At 41.7% G+C, this 12,062-nt stretch overlaps 1 protein-coding gene across 3 annotated transcripts in view; it reads right to left on the bottom strand.

Moving 5' to 3' along the window:
* Positions 1-3,364: 3,364 nt before the first annotated feature.
* tiam2a (TIAM Rac1 associated GEF 2a) overlaps positions 3,365-12,062 on the bottom strand; it is a 79,119-nt gene continuing 70,421 nt past the window's right edge. For all 3 annotated transcript variants that reach the window (XM_028395217.1, XM_028395216.1, XM_028395218.1), the window contains 11 exons: positions 11,636-11,704; positions 10,709-10,834; positions 10,142-10,250; positions 8,132-8,311; positions 7,788-7,906; positions 7,219-7,327; positions 6,740-6,798; positions 6,537-6,639; positions 6,223-6,316; positions 5,478-5,632; positions 3,365-5,319 (listed from right to left, as the gene is read on the bottom strand). In XM_028395217.1, coding sequence (XP_028251018.1) covers positions 4,625-5,319; positions 5,478-5,632; positions 6,223-6,316; positions 6,537-6,639; positions 6,740-6,798; positions 7,219-7,327; positions 7,788-7,906; positions 8,132-8,311; positions 10,142-10,250; positions 10,709-10,834; positions 11,636-11,704 — 1,818 coding nt within the window. In that variant the 3' untranslated portion in view covers positions 3,365-4,624. The remainder of the gene's footprint in view (positions 5,320-5,477; positions 5,633-6,222; positions 6,317-6,536; positions 6,640-6,739; positions 6,799-7,218; positions 7,328-7,787; positions 7,907-8,131; positions 8,312-10,141; positions 10,251-10,708; positions 10,835-11,635; positions 11,705-12,062) is intronic.

The following is a 12,062-nucleotide window of genomic DNA, read 5'->3' as shown; positions in this document are numbered from 1 at the left end:
CCCCCCCCCCCCCCCCCCATGAAAACAAGGAAACGCTCGCTAATAGCCTCTATCAGAGGGAAACAACATATTGCTCTTAGCCGTGACATTTCCACCTGGCATAAGCATGCATTTTTAATGTATTCCCTGCACCTAGGGAGCAATAGGTATTTTGGTACAGACTGGGAAACAGACTGGTCCCAGGCTCAAGATGAAACAGTTCAGAGTGAAGATGTGTGTTTTGGGGTGGTCAGAAGAAAGCAAGCTTTATTATTAAATATGTCTTTTTGTCCCAGTTCTTACTTTATATCCATCTCTCATAACACCCCGTCCTGTGGGACCTTAAAGAAACGTCAGAGTGTTTTCAGGGTGATTTAGAGAATTGGAACAACATGGCAGCACCATATTCAGGCCATTTTATTTCTTCCAGTGTGTATTGCTTAGTCACATGGGAGCTAGATCTTAAAGGGACAAAGAAAGTGCTGTGAATTTGTCAGCTCTAGAGAGTCTCAAAAAGGAAGATGACTCCTGTTAAAATTATTTTTTGTTTAAAAACCATCACATTTTGGTTGGATGAATATGTAAAATTTCTGTTTGTCTGCTGCTGTACATTTGCATCTTAATCTTAATTTTTGACTTTCCAGCTGACATATAAACAAAAAATAAAATATATAAAATATAATAATTAAACTTAACTTGTTAAATGACATGTTCAAATCTTTATTGGTATACGTGTTAGAAAACAATATATAATGCCTCTTTATATCAATGAAAGCCTGGTTAAATATTCCTCTTTGAATGGAAGCACAGATTGTCACCAGCAGTCCAAGGCAGTGCTGCTCCCTGCCAGTGTGGCAGATGGTAAGCTAGGGTTGACTTGCCAGAGGGAGAATTCACTCAGTTTTGATGATAGGTCGGAGATAATCTCCAACCACAATCAAGAATCTACATGGCAGAGAATCAGGAATGACATGCTGTAAATTATCCAGGATTCTCTTAGTCCGTGGGCCAGACAAGATGTCGGTACCACTCAAGGTGACGAAGGTTGCTTATACTTTTTGAGAAGTTACCCTCCCCCAATGGAAAAAAAATGCATTTTTGACACTTAGTATTGCCCCCTTTCATTTCAGCTCTTTTGAATACATTTGACAAGTACAGTGGACACTGGGGCTCTTCAAACTTTAAACACACATACTTTACACACATTTTCCTGCCATTTTTGCCAAACTCATATTTCTCTTTTAGTCCTGTGGTATCAGGAAGCATGAGAGATACAAAATATAAACACTTCTCTATGTCTATGGGAGTTTAGCGCCAATTTAACTTCCAATTTCTCCACAATCCTGCAGTAGATATTCATGAAACTCACTGTGGATATAGACAAGACATTCTTTACCAATAATGAAGTGGAATATCTGCTGTAGGTTTGAAGGATTATTTATAGTGATTTTTTAAATTTTTTTTATTTTTTAATAAGAGTCTATGGGAGTTAAGCACCAATTTAACTTCAAATTTCTCCACAATCCTGCAGTAGATATTCATTAAACTCACTCTGGGGATAGACAAGACCTTCTTTACCAATAATGAAGTGGAATATCTGCTGTAGATTTCAAGGATTAGTTATAGTGATTTTTTTACAAAATGTTATTTTTCAATGGGAGTCTAGCACCAATTTAACTTCAAATTCCTCCACAATCCTGCTGTAGATATTCACGAAACTCACTCTGGGGATAGAGAAGACCTTCTTTAACAATATTGCAGTGAAATATCTGCTCTAGATTTGAAGGATTTATAGTGATTTTTTTAAAAAACAAAACATTTTTCAATGGGAGTCTATGGGAGTTTAGCGCCAATTTAACTTCTCCACAATCCTGCAGTAGATGTTCACGAAACTCACTCTGGAGATAGAGAAGACCTTCTTTAACAATAATGAAATATTGAAGTGAAATATCTGCTGCAGATTTAATGCAGCAGAATAATGGTCCTGAGTCATTATAGAATGATAGAATAATTATGTGTGATTATGTGAGGACATTTCTATTTTTCTGTCCTTTTAATAAAAGTATACTGACAATAATTTTTTCAAAAACTAGCAGATTAATGACCCTCAGCCCTCTAACCTTCATAATTAGTGTCAATACTTTTTAGTAGGCTTTTAAATCCATTAAACTGCTTTGCTCTATTGCACGGTAAAATTATAAATCACTTCTGACTGGAACCAAACAGCATTGCTCCTTATCCAGATGACAACAGGGTTTAGCTGCAACCAGGCACCATCCTGACATATTCACTCTCTGTGATTTGTCACAGATTGTAAAAAGCAATCACTCTTAAATAGTAAAAGAGCATAACATGCTTCTCCTGGTGCTCTAAAAGCGTTGTTTGTGTCCACATATTTAAATGCTCTTAAGCCCTCACACTTGTTTACTTATATCATGAAAACACAACGTGATTTAAATAATAAAGATGCACAGACGTTACATTTAAATCAATTCTATATATCAAGAAATGTCCAATATCACCTGTGAAAAATAAAATGTTTATTTTCCTCTGTGCCCAAACCTGCTCTGGTATGACCAGAAGCTATAGTTAGCCTATATATTTTGCAGAATGTATGACTCCTCTGTATTTGCACTACTGGCCACTAATTTTAGCATGAAACATTTTCACACAATTATTATTTATAGCTACCGGGGCTGCTGTAGAGCAAATATTTAATGGTCTAGCAGTAAGCAACTCAATTTATTCCCACGTACCTCTTTTTAGTGATGACAACAAGGTTAGCAGATGAGCCAAAACAAACTGAATCTATAAAGCTGTTCCACAAGCAATGAGGCTGTGGGAAGAGAGCTGCGGTGTGTTCAGTCTTCTGAAAGATATGAATAGAAAACAAATTATTTGTGCTCATGGAGAAGCCTAATTGTAATCAGCCAACAGAGAATGTTTCCACCGTGTAGATGGGTTAATTGTATGTCCATGTGTTAAATCCCAGCACCACAGTACTGTTTTATTTCCCCCTCTGTTCCTCATGTAACTGTGCCCCACTTCTGTCAGATAATTATGTATTCTATTGAGGATATACCTTTTTTTTGGCTTCCGAAGTCAGGATATAGAATTCTGCATTTCTTATGACAGCTAATCAGGGACTCTCCGTCAAGTCTAGCCCAGAGACTGAGCTTAAAGATAAGACTCTTAAATCTTAGCACTTCTTTACCTGTGGATGAAAAATATGCAAACCTGAAGTGGCAGACTTTGAAGGGCGATAAAAAGAATGGTTCCTCAAATATTATTCACAGATAAAAACTTTTATTTATAAAACAAATTCCATAAGAATGGAGCATTCACATTCATTGGTATGCTAGCATTAAAGGCATAGTAGCTGAAAGGGTGATGTATGTAGTAGTGGTTTGCCTTTTGTTTTTTTTTTTGTTTTTTTTTTTAAGTACCTCAGTATGTACTGTATGCTATGGCAAACAATGAATACAAAAATATCAGCTGCATTTATCGCAAATTCCTGCCATGTTTCTTAACTGTACAGTGTCAAGTATGTATGAGTATACATAAATGTTTCAAAGATAGAAAAGATTATATATACAGGATACATACAAACATAAAAAGAAACATCAGGTTTGAAAACATTATTGCAGTATAATTAATAAGCAGTTATCTCAAAAAACATGTGTACATTTCATTGGATACACTGGAAATTACAATCTTTAGAGAAACACAACCAAATCCAGTCGGCTACATTAAAAATGAAGAGGATGAACATCAAACTGCATCATCATGTTCAGACCCAGTCTGTAGTCAAGAGTTCAAGCCTTCACCCAAAAGGTTTCTTAGCTAAGATATACACAATCAAACCTAGTAATAAATAAAAACAGCAGTATTATTAACATTAAAACCTGTACAGATAAAAAATATTTCAAATATAGGCAAACAGTGTACTTTAGTGCACAAAATGCAGCAAAAAGGCTTCGTTGCACAAGTTGTTCTCCTTCCTGTTTGTTTAGGCCAAATCACCTCTTCACAGGAATTCTGATGACCTTTGCAGCTCAAGATGGATCTTGATAGATCTGTGGTGAGCTTTTTTAAATCTTCAGTTCAACAGCACTTCTTGTGTTTATCCACAGTGTTTGGTTCTATAAAACCAAATCACCCATGTGCCCCAGCTGAGATTGTTATTTCATATCCTTTCAACACTTGAGACTGACAGACAAGGACCCCGCTTCTTCATAGAAAAGGTCAAAAGCCAAATAGGAACTGCCAATCAGCATGAGCTGTGGGAAAACTTGAATGGAACGCATCACTCAGGCGGTTTGTGGGGAGGAGGCAAAGAGCGGAGGAGATCGCAGATACACATCAGTGCTTGGCAGATTCATTGCAGTCATTATCATTGAGACTGAAATCACCTCACTTTGCCTGTCTAGAGGGAGAAACCAAGTCTGCCAGCCAATAAGCTTCCATCAGAACAATCATTTACACCTAACCTTTTGCAGGCGGGTGTGAGACTTGACTGACTTCCTTTCAGGCAACGCTTCACAGTCACACTGAGAGAGCCTGCAGTTGGCCGTGGGTGGGGAGGGTTCCCACTTGTGACACAGCCCCCTCTCCATTATCAGTCCTGCTCTGTCCATGCTGGCCTCTAAGAGGAGGTGGCATTTCCAGAATCTGCAGCACAGTTCTCAGCTGGGTCGTAGAAACAGTCTTCGTTGACCACAGACGTCAGACTTTGAACGCTGAACTCTCTCTCTAGCAACGTGTTGAGGTCAAACATAGCAGAGGGCGGTGCTGCATCTGTCTGGCTGTCCAACGATCTGCTGTGCTCCTTCATGTTCAACAGTGCAGCCTGACTCCTCCTGAAACTACCGGTTTTCCTCTTTACAGCGTTTAAGTGTCGTACTAGCTTCGGTTGAATCTCTGGGGTGTCCCCAACTCCTTCAGGCTGCACACAGGGTGCTGGTGCACATGTTGGCATGGCGTCCTCCGACAGTTTAAGTTGGAGAAACTGGACCTCAATTGCACTCGTAGGCGAGTTGCTGTCTCCACTGTCCCTCCTTGTTGCCCCTTCACTAAAGCCGTCGTCATCCTCGTCACTTAAAATATCTGACTCTTTCACAGAGGTGGAGCGGGGCTGAGAGTTGGACCCTTGTGTCTGAGACCAGTTCTGCTGTGCGGGGAAGGATTCGGAGGAGGCGCAGGCTGGAAGAGCCCCGGACAAGCTGTAGGTTCCACTGCTAAGGCTGCCCTCATCTGAGTCTGGCCCTTGCTTGGGATTTCCACCCAGGGTGGACAGCTCCCCAACTGGAAGCTTACATAACCAGGAAGCCCTGGAAGAACCTGGTAACAGAGGAAACAGAAGTCGGAAATCGTATCTGAGGAAAACAGTTGCAAGACCTAAAAGTAATTATCACCTATGTATACTTGGTACTCACAGTTGTTCTTCTATCTTGAATATGAAGATATGTCTTACATAAGACATACTTCTAAAATCTCACCTAGCTTGGCGGAGGAGGGCAGGGTGCTGCGCATCGGGGCCAGACGCTCCTTACAGTTCCTCTCCAACGTTCCCTCGCTCCTCATGTTCCTCCTCACATTCTCCCTGAGGATGGAGCGGATCACCTTGATGATGCTGACCTTGCTCTCTGGCACACTGAAGAGAACACATGAGAGATACCATAGTAACATGAGGACAGGGTATATAAAATCTGATCTCATAAACTAAATATAGATGAAGAGGATTGGTGAGAGTGTTTCATTGTATCCCTGGTGAAATGGCTGATTCAATTCATTAGAAGTGATCCCAATTTCACAGTGTGTAATGAGAATTACCAACTCGGTCACAGGCTTCAATCTGACCACAGTCCTAATGGAGGCAGTTTGTGCTAAGAAATACTTAACACAGCAGCAGACATATAATAGGATCATACAATAGCCTAATGTGTCTGCTTTGGGGTGCATGATGAGGAAAAACACAGAGCTACATATGTAAATAGACAAAATGATTTTATAGTAGAAAGCTTGACAAGATGGACTTCCATGTAACATCTCAAACACAAACTAGAATCCAGCGGTGCATTAACATTGTGACATTATTATTCATTATTGCTTGTGGGCCAACCAACTAAAATTTTAAGTAACTTTTATCATCCTTAGAAAAATATCCTTGTTCTAAAGAAATGGACTATGAATCAACGCCAGAATTACTCATCACTGATTCCACCTGAAAGTTTAATCTCTAACCTGCTGCACAGTTGGAAGACTGTCTCTGGTCTCCCTTCCACTTCAGACCTGGAGTGAATCAGCTCCCAGATGCAGCTGCTCTCTGTGCCTGTTCCTAGCAGAGCGGGGAAATAAAGGAGAGGCTTTTAATCACACAGTCCAAATATGGTTTATGGTTTCAGGAGGAGATAAGATGGGAGGGGAGCGGAATAGAAAATGCCAGACGAGGGGATGTGTGGGCATGCAGAATGAGCTCAGAGGTGTGTGTGGTAATATGAAGGAACAGAAAGATTTAGTGCATGTACTTTGTGAGTGATTTAGTGCCGCTCTCTTACCTGCAGTATTTCCCAGTCTGACCTGCAGCGCAGAGAGCGGGATGAGCCAGCGGAACTTGAAGGGGTCCGAATCTCCGTGAGACAGTGCTGAACGAGGGTTGGTCTGGTCATCGCAAACAAACAAAATGCCGCATGAGGTATCAGAGAGAAAAATACAGTATCGTGGCACAGCAGGAAATAAGTGAAACAGACACAACACTTACCATCTTTTTCTTCAGCTTGTTGTTTTCCCTGTAGACCAGTATCACAGCTTTCTTGAACACTGGTGAGAGAAGACATCAGTGTTTTAGTTTTAACTGTGAATGCCTCTTGGGGAAAGCCGACCGAAGGAGTGCAACCCACAGAAGCATTTTAGATTCCAGCTTCAAGCCTCCATCAACATAACAGCGATGGATATTAAAATTCTCTGAGATCAGTTTGAGTGCTGCTACATAAACAGTCAGTGTGGCTTTAGAATAAACCCAATACACTGATTAAACATTTAACAACAAATCTATCCCCCTTTATACTGAAATAAGTGTGCATATCCAACTAAAAGGCAATTGACTCCAAACAAGTATGCATTTCTGTTGTTTTTCTAGGGTTGTGTTGCATTCAACATCACAAATGTGCCACCAAAAACAAGGTTAGTCCATGTGGGTTAGTGCACAGCTGTCAGTAGGTCTTACAGAGAAAGACTCACCAAACACGGTCAGTTCTGGGTCTTTTCTCATGCGTCCCAGCGATGGATGAGGGTTGAGCCAGACCACTGAGGAATGCATGAGAAACTCTCCCATAGAAATCTCTGTGACCTGAAAGAGACAGTTTAAAAGAGAGCTGAGGCACAAGAACAAGCAGCCAGACAGACGTTTGGCTTCTCATGGCTCTGTGAGATACATACTGAGCAACCATGCCTATTCAACACACTCCATTCTAGTGTTTATCCACAGACTGAAGCTGATTTTAATGCAAACTTCTATATTGCACACTGTACTCTAGACAACATTATTTAGCATTCACTTTGAATCTTTATACTGCAGTAGTTACCAACTAAATATTCCATCAATTTGTAAATATATTCAGCCCCTAGAGGCAATGCACACAGCATGTTGTAAACAGCTTCACTCTGCTCTACTGATAGTTAGCTGGGTTCAAATGGCTCAAATTGATTGTGATAAACAGTTTGCTTTTTCAGTGTTTCTACGAAAAGCCCTTTAAGAAAGTCTGTTGGAATAGAGTGATTATTATCATCGTCTGAGAATGTGTATGCACCTCTTTATCATGGCCAGTCTGCTCAGCAACAAGCTGGTCAAACACTGAGCCGTAATCTTCGTAGATCTTCTGCATCTCATTGATGTGGCTGGCTACCTTCTCCATAGCCTTCAGGGCCTCTGCGTGGACAAAGGCAAAGAAGTGTGTCATAACAGGGGTCCACTCTCCACTCTTTGTGTTTTATTAGCTAATTATGAGGTTATTGTGCAGTGGAAAATGCTTTGTGACATGATTTGTCACTTGATGATTGCACTATAGTGCAACAGTGAAAGGCCAAGTGTGAATGTGCTCTGTATTTATATCTCAGCACATGAGTGTAAATGTATATGTGTTTCTTTTCTTACCGGTGAGGTGGTAGTGCTCCTCGCTGTCAGCATCAGTGAGGGACACCAGCTCTCTCAGCAGCAGGGGGTACTTCAGCACCCTCTGTACTGGCTTAATCAGGTAAGACTCCAGGGTGGAAGAGTGCTGCTTGGTGGGGTTTCTTGCATCCAGGAACTCCTTAAAGGCCTGATCCGTCTTAGCTAAGGAAAACACACACACACAAGCTGAATTAAGACGCTTCAGCATCTTTGTTTCCTCCTGTACTCTAATGGCCTCAAGCACAGATAGTTAAGGACATGTGGCTTTATTGTTAAGCACAGACCTAGCACACAAATGTGGGTCAGTGCAGAATCATGGTGCAATTACATATCTCCAGCAGGGGGTGGTGTAGGATTCTCCTCCACCTACTATGCAGTAAGTGAAAATAATTGCAATTGCATCCATTACATTTAGTGCACCAACTCTGAGTCTTAAGCTAAACCGAGCATAAGGTGACTACAATAATCAAGTTAGGACGTCTTAGTTTAGTTTTCACGGTGCAGTGTGAAATGGCAGGTGTATTTCAGAACGGGCTTTCTATGAAGGTGGTGACATTTTCCCAGAGCAGTAGGCATCCACAGCGCTTACAGAGGGGGGCCATTAAAGTATTAATTATAGCACTCCCAGCCACAGACAGGCAGCCACATCGACACCTCCCAGAGTAATTGGCAGGCAATTAACGAGTCGACAAATAAACAGAGAAACTAAGGCAACTCGGGGCCCTTGGCATGACGAGGAGGGGAGGGGTGTGATGAAGACGGCAGAGTCGGGCATATAATTACTTAAAGGGCTGACAAACACCCACAGATTTCTTCTTCTTCTGTGTGTCCTTGAATCAGCTGGTTGTGACCAGGCTGTGCTGGGAGTTCTCTTATCATGCAGGGATAGATATATATTCAGAGTGTTAAACAGTGCAGCTGTTTTTATCTCTAACATGTAATTACTGTGCTACCTGTTGTTCTAATATTAGTTTGTGTTCACCGTCTATAATATGATACACCCGACTATCTTTGGTTAAAGGGTAGGTTGTGTAAACCCTCGTGCATTGGAGGCAAGCCAGCACTGCCCACTTGTTAAGCACTTAAGAATTATCACTATACTATATAATCACAGGTGCTTATGAAAGGAATAGTTTTCAAAACTAGACTGCAGGAAAAGATCTATTTAGAAAAGCGTACTTTTCCACAATTTTTTTGATCAGAATATCAAACAGTGCTGAAAACTGCTTCGTGTACGATTGATGTTTGATTACCATATTTCCTGCACTTAATTCTCCTCTAGGTAATTCTGACCCACCCAAGACTTCTGAGTGTTTTTCTTCCTGTCTAATCCTATTAAATATCCATCCCGCTGCTTACTTCGAGGAATATCCCACACAGTCCTAGTAATAGGGCAGATTTAAGCAGCACAGGGATGCAATTTGCCCTCTTTACCCCATCCTCCTATGTCAACAAAGAAGCCAACATTTGTCTCTGTACTGGGCACTGGTCCCGAATTGTGGCAGAAAGGCCGCATAAATCAACTTTGAAATTTCTACACTGTCACATGCAGCTGAGAAGCAAGGAGTTATTGGAACTCTCAGGTCTGTCATGGCCACATATCTGCTGTTGGTGGACAAGGTCATCTGAAGGCTGTGTATTAATATGTGCATGTATTTGTTTCAGCTTCCACTGTTTGTAAAACAGGTGAATGTTTTGAAATATGTTATCCAGTCTGTGGAGGATGTTAGAGCTGGAGCGATGCTTGCAGTAAATTATTATTATTTTCATCCACTGTGTCACTTTAGGACATTTACTTTCATACATAATTGATTTGCTTCCCAAAAAAGAAGGCCAAACCTTCAACAGTGATGCAACATGTATGCAATGAAGTGGAATTTAAGCAGGGGTGTGGCACACTTTGGATTATATGTCTTTATAACATGCCAAATTCACTGTGGAGGAGGAATGCATTTAGACCACTGTGACTGTGTGTTTAAGTGTATGTAGTACCTCTCTCCAGGACCTTTTGGACCTTGATGTGGTTGGCACAGAAGCCACTGTAAAGCTTGAAGTGGTCAGCGTAGTAGAGGAATGAACCCCCAAGAGAAAACAGCAGCTTCTGAGTAGAGAAAAACACAAATGCAGGGACTATGTGTTAAACAACAGATGGAGAGAGCGGCTCCACACAAAGCAAGAGAAAGGATGAAAGAGTGCGAACATGTGAAGTCATGACCGGATCACTATGTCCTCCCTCTCCTGGGAGGCAATTCATCGCCCCCTCTGTCCTCTCCCTCTCACCTAACCTCTTGAGTACACTAGCTTTCAGCAACTCACAATCCAGCCAGTGAACCGCTGCCTCAATCAATAGACCGCACACCTTGCCGTGTCAAGCCTATAAATCAGCCTATGACGTTCCTGTCACCTGGCCTCAATAATTTATAAACCTCAAGATCTCAAAGATTGTGACTTCCTTTGGAATGGATGCTGAAATCACCTGGCTTTGGAACAATGTTGTCGATACTTATAAAATCTTTAGACATTTAATCAATGTGATATTACTTTGTTTGTATATCTCACCTTGAACTGCGAGGGGGTCTCCAGGGTGTTGAAGTCAGGCGAGGAGGCAATCCTCTCCTCCAGCGTCTGTAGGAAGACTCTCTGGAAATCCAGCATCTCGGGCAGGCTGCCAAACAGACTCTCCATCTGAGAGGGAGAACAGGGTAGGTAGATATATAGTTAGAAAGATGACATGGTAAAGAACTGTGTTGATGAATAAGGATTTTATTGAAGGAAAATAGCAGAGAAGAAGAAGGAAGAGAGTCAGGGAATATGAGCCTTGTAAATCATAACAGTCAGTCAGTGCAGCCCCCTGGAGCGTTATAAAACCTCCACTCTGATGGCTCCATCTATGACAAAGGCACTTAGGGGCAAGATATGGCCCTGCCAGAAATGCAGCACACATAAATGTATAAAGGTCTGTCCTACACACACTCCTGCACAAATTAGCCAGGATCACCTCTTCATTAAAAGCCGTTCAGGGGCAAACGTGCCCAACATGTACCATTGTACCATGATGGCCTTTTAATTTTCCCCAGTGCTCAGGGGCCTATCGACTACTGTGTCTTAGGAGGGACACTGCGCTCGAGGTCATGCCTGAAACAGCTGAGCAGAGCTGGAGAGTGACAATAAGGTTATTAGCATGTTGCAATTTGCCACAATTTCCAGGTGTCAAATGAAGAAAAATCTCTTTTGCACAAATATCAGCAGCCATCATGTGGCATTCAAGGGTGGGTTTACTCATAAGCCTTTATTGGTGTGTCCCTCTGGATGCTGGAAGGTCAGAGCAGGGGAATGCTAATTTGTCCTCCAGGCAGAGTTCACCCATGAGTAATAAACAGTCAATGAATTTGACATCCTATATAGATTCAGCACCTCCCAGGACACACCTCTGGGTGCTACACCTCTCTCTATACATTCAATATTTTATATGTGGCTGCCACATACCTCGTCCTGTGTGAGGAAGGTTTCCTTCTGCAGGGGTTTCAGGTAGATCTCGAACAAACAGGCCAGGTCCTACGCAAACAAATTCAAGAAAAAAGGTCAGTGACAAGAAATATAACAACGTTATCCCTTAACCTGTCTGTCCTTTAAAACACATTTAATCATCAACTCTCCCTTTATTTTTCTCTCTATAACCTCCAGTAGTCACCCTCACCACCACAATCAACTCATTCCTCCTCCGTTCTCCTCTCTATCTTCCCCCCATTTCTTTAATGTGGCTGTGGCTTGTCTTGGTATCAGTGGGGATATTCTCATTAGGTTGATTTATGAGTTTCCTCCTGCTCCTTTACTCCCCTAGCTACCCCAGCTAGTGGTGCATGGATACAAGCAAAAAGGCCTGCATCAAGCCATGCTGGGAGGACAATCGCTG

This window comes from Parambassis ranga, chromosome 22 (assembly GCF_900634625.1).
Source record: "Parambassis ranga chromosome 22, fParRan2.1, whole genome shotgun sequence".
NCBI lineage: Eukaryota > Metazoa > Chordata > Actinopteri > Ambassidae > Parambassis > Parambassis ranga.
This window is presented reverse-complemented; position numbering and strand designations above follow the sequence as displayed.